The sequence below is a fragment of the Vulpes vulpes genome, chromosome 10 (genome assembly GCF_048418805.1).
Source record: "Vulpes vulpes isolate BD-2025 chromosome 10, VulVul3, whole genome shotgun sequence".
In the NCBI taxonomy this organism is placed as follows: Eukaryota; Metazoa; Chordata; class Mammalia; order Carnivora; family Canidae; genus Vulpes; species Vulpes vulpes.
Window position 1 is genome coordinate 89,928,837 of NC_132789.1, and position 14,175 is coordinate 89,943,011.

The 14,175-nt window shown below is 43.5% G+C and overlaps 1 protein-coding gene across 1 annotated transcript; it reads left to right on the forward strand.

Annotated features, from left to right (window-relative positions):
* The first annotated feature begins 201 nt into the window (after positions 1-201).
* Positions 202-9,280, forward strand: LRAT (lecithin retinol acyltransferase). The gene is made up of 3 exons (XM_072724893.1): positions 202-356; positions 1,163-1,703; positions 5,695-9,280. Exons 2-3 carry the CDS (start codon positions 1,164-1,166, stop codon positions 5,845-5,847), a joined length of 693 nt encoding a protein of 230 aa, XP_072580994.1. The 5' UTR covers positions 202-356; position 1,163; the 3' UTR covers positions 5,848-9,280.
* Positions 9,281-14,175: the final 4,895 nt, after the last annotated feature.

The following is a 14,175-nucleotide window of genomic DNA, read 5'->3' on the forward strand; positions in this document are numbered from 1 at the left end:
AGAGCCCCGGGGACGCGGCCTTCGGGGGGAGGTGGTGCGACCCAGGACGGCCCCCCGGGGACTCCCACGCTGCCCGCACGGCGCCCCCGTCCGGACAGGTGCGGGGGCTTCCGTGCGGCCGCCCGCGGGGTGGGAGGGCTTCGCGGGCGAGCGGCCGAGGGCAGCGGCGTCCGCCCGGGCTCCGGGGCTCCGGGCCGGCGCGCCCCTCGGGGGAGCCGCGCTCGCCGCGGGCGCCCAATCAGCGCTGCCGCCGCGGCCGTGACGGCCTCGGTCCCGCCCCCCGGCGGCGCTAAAAGGCCCCCGAGGCCGCCCCGCCGCCCAGCTCCGCGCGGCCCTGCGCCCCGGCCCGGCCCCAGGTGCGTTCCGCCGCCGCCGCCGCGCGCCGCGCCCGCCCCCCGGCCCCGTCCTCCGCGCTCCCGGTGCGGGGCGCCCAGACCAGTGTCCAGGCCTCCCCCTTCCCTCGGCGCCCCCCGGGCCCCGTCCTCTCCGGTCCCGGTGCGGGGCGCCCAGACCAGTCTCCAGGCCTCCCCCTTCCCTCGGTGCCCCCCGGGCCCCGTCCTCTCCGGTCCCGGTGCGGGGCGCCCAGACCAGTGTCCAGGCTGCCCCCCTTCCCTCGGCGCCCCCCGGGGCCCCGTCCTCTCCGGTCCCGGTGCGGGGCGCCCAGACCATTCTCCAGGCCTCCCCCTTCCCTTGGTGCCCCCCGGGGCCCGTCCTCCGCGCTCCCGGTGCGGGGCGCCCAGACCAGTCTCCAGGCCTCCCCCTTCCCTCGGTGCCCCCCGGGCCCCGTCCTCCCCGGTCCCGGTGCGGGGCGCCCAGACCAGTCTCCAGGCCTCCCCCTTCCCTCGGCGCCCCCGGGGCCCCGTCCTCCGCGCTCCCGGTGCGGGGCGCCCAGACCAGTCTCCAGGCCTCCCCCTTCCCTCGGTGCCCCCCGGGCCCCGTCCTCCCCGGTCCCGGTGCGGGGCGCCCAGACCAGTCTCCAGGCTTCCCCCTTCCCTCGGCGCCCCCCGGCCCTGTCCTCCGCGCTCCCGGTGCGGGGCGCCCAGACCAGTCTCCAGGCCTCCCCCTTCCCTCGGTGCCCCCCCCGGGCCCCGGGCCGCCCGCCTGCAGGTGAGGTCCCCGCGCGCGAGCGGCGGCCGCGCCCCGACGCTCGCTGTCCCCGCAGGATGAAGAACCCCATGCTGGAGGCGCTGTCCCTGTTGCTGGAGAAGCTGCTGCTCCTCTCCAACCTCCGGCTCTTCAGCGCGGGCGCCGCGGGCGACGAGCAGGCGAGGCGCGGCGTGTACGATACCAGCTCCTTCCTCCGCGGCGACGTGCTGGAAGTGCCCCGGACGCACCTGACCCACTACGGCATCTACCTGGGCGACAACCGAGTGGCGCACATGATGCCCGACATCCTGTTGGCCCTGACCGACGACGCGGGGCTCACCCAGAAGGTGGTGTCCAACAAGCGCCTCATCCTGGGCGTCATTGGCAGGGTAGCGAGCATCCGCGTGGACACCGTGGAGGACTTCGCCTACGGAGCCGACATCCTGGTCAATCACCTGGACCAGTCCCTCAAGAAGAAGGCGCTGCTCAACGAAGAGGTGGCGCAGAGGGCCGAGAAGCTGCTGGGCATGACCTCCTACAGCCTCCTGTGGAACAACTGCGAGCACTTCGTGACCTACTGCAGGTTCGGCACCCCGGTCAGCCCCCAGGCCGACAAGGTACACGTGGGACTCGCCGGGGACTCGCCCTTCCCCATCCCTAGCCTTGTCCCACATACTCTGGGATCAGGGATTGAGCCCTGGAACAAGTAGCGAGCTCTCTTGTGTTCCTAAAAGAGGCTAAGTAAATAAAAGGCGTGGTTGTCCCCTGCAAGGTAACCTCGAAATGCACGGTCAGGAGTGTGGCGATGCGGCAGCGCTGCCAGCGATTGCAAATCTACCCAGTTACTGCTGCCGAGGCCCTCAGGGTGTGCACCCAGTAGTCGAAACGACTAAAGAGCAGGTGGGGGTCAGGGGGGTCCAGAGAAACTCTGTCGCTGTGTGCTTGCAGATTTTCCCAAGAATTGCAACTGGAAGAAAGGCGCTCAGAGTTTGTATTTTATCTATAACCTTGTGTACAAATTGCTGTTCCTTCAAAATTAAGGAATCAGGCAGGTTTCTCCGTCTGTTAGCTGTGGCCTGGATTCCCTGTGCTTACTTGAAACCTATCGAAATTCCCAGTACAAAGACCTCCCTGGTAGATCCCTTCTGGCTTCGGAGAAGTCATTTCCTTGATACTCTGAATTCTTTCCTTGCAGGCTTTAATCCCCATCTAGACTTCCTCATTGTTAGGCATCCTGTAACCATTAGCTCTAAAGGTGGGTTAGATTGTTTATGGGTTCCTCAGAGATCAGAACAATTGATTTTCAAGAAGATCCATTCAATGTTGTAATTTTTATGGGCACTTAAAAAAAACAGTATTAGCATTAAAGATGATTAAAGTTAGCCACAAATCCAAAGGGGGGGGAGGGAATGGATTTTTTTTTTTATTTCCTTTTGAAACCTGCTCATTTAAAGATAGGTAACTTTTTAAGCCTGCAACTTCATTTGCATTTAGCTTTCTCAACCTTCCCTATAGTTGTTAAAGAGGTTATTGTTGATGTTTACTCTCAATTGAAACCTGGGCCATCACCTAATAAGCTTCATGTTTTAGCCTTTAGATATTTTTCGGACCAAAAGAATGAGTCCATGCCACCAATTTTTTATTGCTCCACATCTTGATCACATTTTTGACCCATACAGGAAAATCTTTGTCTCCTCTGTGGCAGAGCATACAAGTACCATGCTTTTTCCACATCGATATATGAAACTCCTTAGAGATTATTTATAGAGCAACAACAGACTTAATCTTGGAATTCTTTTCTAAGTAAAATAAAAATATAGTTAGAAAAAATATAGTCAGTGTGCAGTGATTTAAGAATCACAGCCCCAGTCCAGGCCTGATTAGAAATGAACTTCACTACATTTACAAACACTAGCTCCAAAAGTATACAAAAAGGAAGCACGTCAGATTTATTTAGGAACCAAGCAAATGATTTCTCTAAGGAAAAACAGTATTTCTATCCCTAATTAGGAGTTACTTTTTCATGGAACACAGATGTCACTGTATTCTATATTTTGACCAAAACCAAAACAAAACCGTACAAGTGCTTTCCTTGAGGTAGTAAAATATTTAATCTGCATAAATAACTAGCTGGAGTAGTTTTTCATCTTTGGAAACTTTATAAGGTTTTACAGAAGGAGAGAAGTGTTTTAAATTGCTGTTGCTGCCTAGCACCTCTTGTGAAACTGAGTTTTTGTCTTCACTTTGAATGATGTAACAAACAATTTGGCCAGAGTAGATTTCTCGGGGAAAAAAAAAAAAATCCCCATCCCAAATTTTCCAGTTCTAAGAACTGTTTTTTTGAACATGCCTTCAGAGAAGTAGGTGATTAATACTGGAGGAGGGCTGATTCCTACTTTTCAGAGATGTAAGGAATGACTTGAATTGGGGTCTGATTGTTTAGTTCTCCATCTGTGTATACTATGGTAAACCTAACACTGAGAGTTGCAAGTTGTCTTACTTAAATTCGAGTTTATAAACACTCTGAAGAGCACTTTCCCTCTTGAGAGCCCTACAACTAATTTGAAAATTAGTGGGAAAAAACCATTTTGCTTTTTTGTAGTGTGAAGCTCTTTTTAACAAGTCTAGGATTCATAAAATTAAGGGCGTTTTGTATTACTGTTAACAATTTCAGTGTTTTGTAAACTATAAAGACCTTTAATTACTATTCCTCTGCCTTATGCTTTTTCTCAACTCTCTGTTTTTGTTATTGTTGCGGGTACTGCTTTTCATTGCCAAAAGAGGAATGCAAACATCCCTTTTAATTTGGGGGGTTTCAGTGCTCAAAAAGTGTCCCTACAGGCATCTTAACACCTTCTAGAAATGCAGGACATTCCCTCCTGTTGAGCATCACTGGAGATGCCTCCTGGGCTAATAATGGCCTATTGAACAAGAACAGAACAGTAGAAATAAGATGCTCCTTGAGAAAATCTTTTGGGGAAGGGATTCCACAATGATTCTCTGTTTTCCTTAATTAACAGTTATTGGGGGAAAAGACAAAATAAGCACAATTGAACGAAGACAGCTTACTCATTTACCTGAATGTATAACTTCCCATTATTTGCCAAGCACCTTTTCTCATTATTCTCAAAACCCGATTTAGTTTGATCTTCACTACTTTAAGATGTTATGTTTAGGACTCAGTGTTGTTGTTTAGTAAAAAGGGACAAATCATCTGATTGATATGTAAGAAAAACAACATCTGGATAACTAACAGGAAGCTTTTTGTTTGTCTAGAAATTTTACAAAAGTATGGATAGAGACAACCTCATGGTCAAGATAGTGCATTAAAATATATTGGTCTTATATACTATGTGCACTTAGAAACTGAGGTGTCCAGGACCGTATAGGCCACTGTAGGAGACCATCAAAGCATATACAATGTCATGTCTAGAAAAGGAGCTTTAAACTAGTAGGAGTAGCAAAAGTCCTATATTAAAAACAAAGCCGTTCATTGCTAAATTTTGCCCTGACAGTGAATAGGTAGAGATGATTGTCAACAGATGTAGCAGTAATAATAGTTATTGTAATGCCTGACATTTATGCAGTATGTAGAAGAATACAGAGTACCTTTAAAGATTTCACTTGATCCTCCCAACAACTTTCTTTCTTTCTTTCTTTTTTTTTTTTAAGATTTATTTATTTATTTATGATAGACAGAGAGAGAGAGGCAGAGGGAGAAGCAGGCTCCATGCCAGGAGCCCGATTCGGGACTCGATCCCAGGACTCCAGGATCGCGCCCTGGGCCAAAGGCAGGCGCCAAACCGCTGAGCCACCCCGGGATCCCCCCAACAACCTTCTTATTCCCATGGAAGAGAAGAGGGTAGTCTGGACAAGTTAAATGATTTACATGAGATTTACTTGAGCTAATAAGAGGTGAGCCAGGACTCAAACATAAGCCATCAGTACTGAGTAAAATTAGTTTTTAAAGAGAAACAATCTCACATGTTAGAAGCATGCCTTCCTCAGGTGTACGGATCATATTTAATTTATCTTTATCCCCGGCAGCCAATTTTACATCACAGAATTGATTAAATTTAATTTATTCAGGGAATGGGATAGGACAAAAAAAAATTAGACTTTCTGTGCCTTTAGATTTAGAGACGCAGGAAGAAGGTTGTCATTGGTATCATCAGATTTTCAAATGATGGGTTATAGGAATTGAATTCACCAGTAATAATAATAAGCTAAATTCTATCACTCACGATTAGAGATTCTTTTGCTTATATAATTTTAGATGTTATTGACGGGTAGTTTACAGTTTTGACCTTTAATCCTGAATAACTCTTATGTGGTTACGTTCTCTATAGTTTTCTATAAAAATTCTGCATTTACAAAAGCAGCTGCCATTATGAACTCAGTTGCCTAAAGCATCATTTCAGTTACTATGGGAAATGGAATCAAGGAACTGAACTATTCAATCTTCAGTTCTTTCCGAAGTCATCAGAGAAATACTAGTTTTTCTGTTAGACAGAAAATTGGTGAGAAAATTATGCTTTACTAGTTGGTACGTGTGATCCTTCTCAGGTTTAGCCATGTTTTCTAATATTCTTCAATTTTATTTTCCAGTTCTGTGAGAATGTGAAGATAATTATTCGTGATCAGAGAAGTGTTCTTGCTTCAGCAGTCTTGGGATTGGCATCTATAGTCTGTCTGGGCTTGGCATCATATACTACCCTTCCTGCAATTTTTATTCCATTCTTCTTATGGATGGCTGGCTAACTTCATATCCCCGTGTCAGTGTGTGTATTCCGTGTGTAAATATGTTTATATTTATAGAGCACAAGTTTAAGCATCGGTCGAGAAAGATGTGACCTGTAACACTGTCCTGGATAAAAATGTGATTAAGAATCACTCAAAGTGCTTACTGTGTAAGCCCAAGAACAAAGGCTTTCTGAATCTTCTCAGGCAGTTCCATTTTAAAGCACTGTGCAAATCTTGGAAACATGACAACTTCTGATAGCATTCATCATTGCAAGAGAACCAGACCCTAAGATGATGGCTACAGGAGATTATTTGTTTGTTTGTTTCTCCTGTAATCATTGTTCTTCTCTGTTAGGCCTGAATTTGAAGATTAGAAGACTTACTGAATGAGACCACTAACTTCGTTGTAAATTTATTCTGTTTCATTGGAAAACTTACATTAAACTAAACTAAACGATTTTCCCCTTGTTCAGATGAAAACATGTTTCATGATTGGCAAAAAAGATTCAAAATCTTTTTTTTTCATGTATTATATATAATTCCCAATAAATCAAAAATATTTTCATTACTTGAAATCCTGTTGGCAAAGTTAGAGTTTAGTGATAAAGAAACTGACAAAAGAACTATAGAAATCTGCATTTTCTTGCAGGAATACCTATTATAGCATCAGCTGAACAATTTCATTTGGCTTTACTTACTCAGAAGCCTGGCATTTGTTAATTTTTTTTTCTTTTATGTGTCACTCTGGTGCCGTTCAAGCACTCTGAGAGGCAAATGGATATAGGATTGAAGTAATTTGGCTACTTGGAGTGTGTATGGGCCAATTGAATATGCAAGTGTCCACCTATACACAGACTGATGAGAGACAAATTAAGTTTGTACTTGATTGCTATGTTATACCATTGTGGTTACCAGAGAGCATTTGTAGAAGTGAATATAAAAATAAGCTTAGTCCTTTTTCTTATGACCTTTGCATCCATGGTATAACTTGCATATATGTCATTGGATGGTTTACCTTTTAAAGCACTTACTAATGTATAATTTTTTAAAGTCCTCAGATTTGTCTTCTAATGGACTTCTTCATTTCATTGCATAGTTTCCATTCTTAAAAGAAGGATGCCACAAGGAAATAACTGTTAGAAGTAGGTTTTGAGTATCTCCGTACCACCAGCATGAAAATTGATTACACTGAGCCTGTCAAGAGTTGAGATGTTGCACTGTTAGAGCGAGCGTTCATGTACTTTTGCAGAATTACCAAACTTATAAAAACTAGGCCACAAGCTAGACTTGCATTTCCAGTATTAAAATTGCTTTATGAACTATCAGGAATCACAAAATAATGAGTCACCTAATGAGTGATACAGGGAGAGTGGAGTCATTTACCCAGTGACGCAATCAGAAGAAATTTAAGAGCAGATTTTAGCATAACTGATGTTTTGCTACCACTAATTTACAACAAATTCAGTTGGAGCTTAATAGTAATTGAACTTTGTGTTTAATCATTTAAATGTTTTAAGTTGTTAAAACATGAAATGGCAACACCAAAACATGAAATGGCATAAAGGTTCTTTGGGCCTATTCCAACCACTTAAAATTATCTTAAGTATGTGTACTTGAAAGCAAGCACTATGTGAACTGCATTGTATTAGAGGTTTTTCACTTACTATATATTACCTTTGTAGCAACTGTTTAAATAAATTGATTTTTTAAACATATGGTGTCCTCCTAAAATAACTACCTTTTTTGCAGGTTTTCAGTATTTCAGGTAGCAAAAAACACTGCCTGTTGTTAAATATGTGTTCAAAGGTACGATCTCTTATTAAACGCTAAGGGAAGTACTAAGGTTAGAATTAACATAATTAGTCCTACTTCATATCCTTAAAGTAAGATCCAATTCCTAGTTCATTTGAGTGCTCATTATATGCTAGACACTGACCTGTTGTAATTTCACGATCTCTAATTAATACTGTATACATTCTACTATTTACAGGAAGAGGAAACTGGAAGGAAGGTTTTATTTATTCAGTATTCCACAACACTAGAATCTGTTGAACTTAGGACAAAGGAAAGTTTTGTTTTATTGTGCTCAGTTAGCAAGTTAGAAGCAGCATAGATCCCTGATTGTGGTCATGGAAGAAACAGGCATTTCTGTGTCTCTAATGAATGTCTCTGGGCTTCATTAACTAAGGTTCATCCTTATGATTCTGCAAATCCTTTACAGTTCTAAATTTCCCTTCTAACTTGTGAAATGATAAGCAGTGTCTAACACAGCTTTTTGTTGCTTATGTTGTTGCCATATGTAGATGAAGGCCAAAGAACTAGCTGGGGCTGAGGTGAAATAATGTGTCAAGTACTGTGCGGGTACTAGGAATGAAAAGAAGAATGAGACCTGGGCCTCCGAGTTTGTGGCCTCATTGACATTGAAGCATTAAGACTACATAGTAGAGCGGATTTAAAGCACAGAAAATGACCTGGCTAGTTTTAAGCAAGAAGGCCAAAATTATAGGGACTGTGTACTGAGACTTGGAAAAAACGGGATGTCTTCCAGGGGGACAGATTTAGGCAGGACATTCTACACATTGGGAACAGGATGAGCGAATGCAGGACAACTGTCTACAACATGCCTAGCACACAAGTTCGTTGACTATAGCATGAAACTGCATGGGGTAATTAGGCAAGGAAAGTGGTTCAGAGGTTAGTGTGGAGCAAGGGTGGTGAGGAGAGGTGTTGGAAAAGGAGAGCAATGATCAAGTGATGCAAGTTTTGTGTAGACCAAGAAGTTTGGACTTTATGAACCGGCAGTGGACGTTTGAGTTCAGAAAGATAACTCCCCAAAGTACAGAGGAAGGATGGGGCATGGGGCAAGACAGGACAAGGGACTCTCCTAGAAGACTAGTTATGGCCCTTAATCTCTCAAATAAGGGCCTATAATTGTGAGGGTGGAGAGCAAACATGTCAAGGAAGTGTCAGCGGACTAGCCAAATCCTTCTATTTGACTCATGAGTACTGTTGGTAGGGTGTCAGGGAGGAGTCATGTATCCTTTCCTGCCAGAAAATTGGTTCCTGAAATATAACTTAATATGGTGATGTATGTATATTGGATAGTCCAGAACTTTGTTCTGCTGGTTATGCTTCTTCATAAGGACAAGCAAATAAGTACAGATTTGTTGTTTAAATTTTGTTTTTCAGAATAGAGCGATATTTCTACTTTTTCCATTCTCTATTTCATACTATTACTGTCAAATATTTATAAAGATGTTTTTTAGTAATATCACAGTTATGTCGATGGCAAAGTCTTGTTATAGATGAGAAGCGTATAGGAAATGATGACTGCCAATATTGTCTTTTATATGATCTGTTTAGAGAATTTTACCTAACCTAGATCTGATAGCCCAACTAGTTTAAACTTGGTATATATGTGTATGAAATAAAATCAGTTTTATATACTGTCCTCTCTTGTCTTTGAATTTGATATACATAAGCATTTTTCTGAGCATGGTAGCCTGAAGAATTTGGTCTTTCAAGGCTTCCTTTCCTGAACATAGCTGGCTTTACATATTTGAAGTTAAAACTATGTGGATCTGCCTTCAGATTGACATGATCTATGTCATCTACATCTGGGAGCCTCCTTTGGTTATGGAGAAAAAGTTTCTGCATAATATTAAAAAGCAACTCTCCATTCCATAAAACCAAGCAGCTACAACACAGAGCCATGGGCATGAACTCAAAGACTACCAAGGTGGCCTGCCGGTTTACTCCGGCTATGGATCGAACTGGGATGAAGCAAATCCCAGGGTCAGTCTTGAAATATATTTATTGCAAAGAACCACAGATGTTATTGAGCCATACTGTTAAACACCTAACCACATTTCAGACATGAAAAAGCAGGCACAGAGGTTGAGATACTTTGTTATTTTACACAAAAAATCACAGGCAGATCCACAATTTGACTCCAGCTTTCCTTCTTCTCTATGACATTGGCTTCCTGAAGTCTCTCATAAATTAGACAAGCTTTGGTCCAATTAATGTATTAATTTCTTGCAGACCCTTTGTGTATTCCAATCAGGGCCACAAAAGAATGAACTAGTTAGAATCTTAGTTCTGTGGTTCCTCAGTCTCATGAGAAAGAAAGGCAAGTAAATAGATTTCAAAACAAGAATAAGCTTGTACAAGTGTCAGAAGGGCAGAGACAAAACCTATAGCTGTCTGTTGGCCAGGAAAGGAGAGAGAAGAGAAACATGTTTTCAGTGATACCTTAATTGAGTTGTAAAGAATACAAACATTTGAAGTGAAAGACCTCCTTTTTCTAGGCCATTACAGGCACCCAGAGAAGTACATACAAAGGCACAGAGTCATGAGAACCCACATCACAGTGGGATCACTGCCAGTCCCTAAGAACAATTACCCTGTGTTTATATTGTTGCTTTGAGAGGAAGGGACCTATACTGTTCCACCATTCCTCTGAGGAAGACAACTCGGCTCAGGTGAAGTTAGAGACAAGAGGCAAGGTCATGGAGGACTTGACACTATAAAAGTCTCAAGTGGAAAGAAAGCACTTCCTAAACTTCCCAAGTACCTCAGGTGAGGCTTATGAGCATGTGGTTTGGTCAAACACATGATGAAGAGGGGTGGGATTAGGTTGTTAGGAAAAGAATCGTAAGGTTTATGGACAGAGTTTTATTTCAGGGGACATGGAGACGTGGGAACTACAGGAATCAAAGGGTGAATGGTCACATCTCCCCCATCAGCTCACAACTACTTCCACCTTCCAACAATAACCCTGGTGCCATCCTCCTCTTGATTCTAGATTCTGTCCCAGATTCTTCATTCCACTGACCTTATAACTGCTACTACTATTGCTGCTCACTTACTGTTTTAACCTTCAGTGTATCATCACTTCTACTGCCTCATGGTTTTCCTTACACTTTGATTTTGTGTTACTTCTACTTCTCCACTCTGCTCGGCCTCTGTCTCTCATTTGAAAATTCCAAAGCCGGGGGGGGGGGGGGGGGGGGGGGGGGAGAAAATTCCAAAGGAACTAAGCTGACCAATTAGGCTGACCAGCCATCACACAATATTGGTGGTCATGACCAAAGTACTCTGGCCAGGCTACCTCACGGTCATTGGTTCTTCTCATATCCTTTAGGTCTGTTCTCAGGTGACATCCTTGGGCCAATCAGTTGTTGCCAAGTTGCACAATGACATGCTCCAAGATATGGTGATCTATTCTAAAGGGGCTACTTGTAACTGATTTTCTTTAGAAGATAGTTATGACTTTTAATTTAAAAAGAGTAACATCTCATTATCATCATAGCTCATTCTGCAAGAATGTAGAGAATGGATTAGATGAGGTATAACTCAAAGGACATAAATTCTATCACCAGACTATAAGAGAAATGATGAAGACTAGAAGTAATTCAGTGGCAATGAGGATGGAGAAAGGAGAATGGATTGATTTGAGAGGTGAGAAGGAGGGGGTTTCATACAGGTTCCATGAAGAAAACAGAAACCATTCTAAGTCTTGCCGGGCAGGATGTGTGTGTGCACGTGTGTAATACCCCTAGTTTTCCCTTTCCTTTCACCCTCTAATCTCCCGCGAGGGCCTCACGTTGGCCAAATAAGCCAGAAACCAGCTGGCAGAGAGCCTGCCAGGAAAGGCAATAAATGCGTCGGCACCAGGATACATATTAACTGGTTGTATATGACATACTGGCTAATTTAGGGGAGTCAACTCTGGGAGAAGTAGGACAAGCCTAGTTTGGGACATGTAAATTGGAGAAGCCTCGGGTCTCATAGATGGAAATACAGGGTAGACAACTGGAAACTGGAGTCTCATGCTCAAGACAGAGCTCGGGTATGGGGACATATTTAGAAGTCATGACAGTTAATGCCAGAGATATGTATTAGACCATCCTAGGGAAGTCTGTGCAGAGTCTTACAAGGTGGAAGGATGTAAGATTAAAGTCACACACACACACACACACACACACACAAACAAGATGGAAGAAGAAAGATCAAGAACAGTTCTAGAAGAAGACTGAGGAATAATGGCACAAAGGTTAGAGCCGACCAAGGAGAGACTGTGTGGGGCCAGGAGGAGCGAGGTTTAGAAGCTAACAATCTGAATAGCTTCAAGATATAGAAGAGAGATAGGGACTGAAGGGTGTTCACAGTGGATGTGACAAATAAGGAGACTGAGTGGCCTTGATGAATAAGCATCCCACTAATGTTAGGTAGGGGGGTATTAGGGAGGTTAGGGGAGAAGGCAGATTATGGGTTGAGATGGAAATGGAAAATGAGCGTGGGCTTCCTTTTGTAGTAGTTTGGTGGGAAAAGGAAATAAATAAAGCCCAAAGACTCAGAAAACAGTATAGTATCTGACATCTCTGTTTTCCCTTCGGCATTCTTTGGAAGGGAACATACTGGGAACTGCTTTATGCCTCGCCTCACTTAAGAAGCATAAATCAAGTTAATCTTCATAACTATTTTCAGAAGGACACTCTTTGTGATAGTATCAGAATTGCAGTTTTCTTTCAGAGCAGTGATTTCTTTTAGAGGGTTAAGTCAAATCAACGAACATTCTCATTTCTATTGTCTTCTTTGAAAAGAACACATTCATTCAGATGGAAATCCTGATGAGGTTAGGGGAAGTGGAGAGGTGGAGAAACCATACTGCATGGACTCTAGAGTCCTGTGCTCTCCTCCAAACAACATATTGGGGGCAGTCCATCACCATTTCTTCTCTTTCACAGAATGATGGAGAGATCAAGACGTAGTGCAAGACTCAGATTCAAATGCTATTGGAATTTTGGGAGCATCATTACCTCATAAGTACTTCAGATTCTCTACAATTAAAATAGTCATAAAAATTATAATGGAAGATCAAACTAATCCATTAAATTAATGCTAACATGTTCAACCAATATTACATAAAATAATGGTTTCTTATCCTTCAGTCTATATTGACCTCAACACATGCAGAATTTTGAAATAATTTGATCTGCTACTTGTCTGAATCACTTATTCTTTGCAGAAGACTGTGTTACTATTCCTGAGTAAATCTTCTTGTTTATACGGAATCAAACAACGAGCTGAAACTCCAAAATCTATCAGATGAACAATCCTTGTCTGCTAAGCCTGGCTCAATCTGTGGCTGCGCCCGGAGGATCTGCTCAAGCAGAAGAACCAGAGCTTTAAGCTCCATGTTGGTCCAGACACCTGTTCTGACCAGGTGCCTCACTGCTGGGTGGAAACCAAAAATGTAGCAATCCCTACATGCTTGAGCAACATCAAGATTCATTTCCTCTTCGAGACTCCTCAATTCAGCTCCACACTCCACCAATGCACGCACATCTCTCTCCACTTCACCTCTGGTAAATCACAGACAAGTGACTGTCAGGGAATTTATTAACAGTGGCAAATTCTCTTTGTTTCATCCTTCATCTGATTCTTCCTGGATAAGGCCTTCAACTGACAATAACATTTGCCACAATTATCTTAAAAGCTCTAAAGGAACTGAAGCTGTGAGACGGGAGAAAATCTGAAAATCAGGAGGATGAAGACAATGGCTATAGAGCACCAGAACAGTCTGGGACTAGTTCCTCAGGAGGTGAGGAGCCACCCCATCCCCGCTTCTCTTTGTGGGCGCTGTGGGAACTACCCCTCCTTCTGTAGCTCAGATTTCTCTACTTTGCTGACACTCATTCCCATGACCACTCTGAAACCAAGTGCTATGGATATCTTCTCTCAGAAGAGATTTTGAGAAAATGTGCTTTTTGCATTTATTCTATACACACCTCAGCAATAGGTGGAGAAACCAACAAGAAGACTTTCTTTTAGAGCAGTGATTCTCTGAATATGGTCCTTTACTTGGTTTTCATGCCAGGCCTCAAACTGCTCCCCACCCTCCCTCCGCCCCACCCCAGGTAGATCCATCCATTGGTCTGTGCTAGAAAGTGGGAATGGATGGGATTGATGAGCTGCAGTCTTTGTCTTCTTATGAGGCAGATATAAAAGCTTAAGTCATTGTGGGAGAGGGCTGCGTGGCTTGAATGGACACGAACTAGAAGGGCTGTAATCTTGGCTTCACGTGAGCATTTGGAAGTTTACCCTCTTGCAATGTCATTAAGTATAATTAAGTATAATTTGTAAATTTGCTGTTTTCCTTTTTATCTTTTATTATTATTATTATTATTATTATTATTATTTATTTTTACTTAGGGATATATGAGTCCATTTTCATTCTTGGAACTTCATCTTTATTTTTTTTATATGAAAGGCAATGAGGGTGCCTGAGTGGCTCAGTTGGTTAAGTGTCTGCCTTCAGCTCAGGTCATGATCTCAGGG

What these genes read in the sequence shown, in the direction of transcription:
- LRAT (XM_072724893.1), top strand. Translation starts at nt 1,164, where the DNA reads ATGAAGAACCCCATGCTGGAGGCGCTGTCCCTGTTGCTGGAGAAGCTG. An exon ending in TCAGCCCCCAGGCCGACAAG is followed by an intron (nt 1,704 to 5,694) that starts GTACACGTGGGA and finishes TTTATTTTCCAG; the next exon opens with TTCTGTGAGAATGTGAAGAT.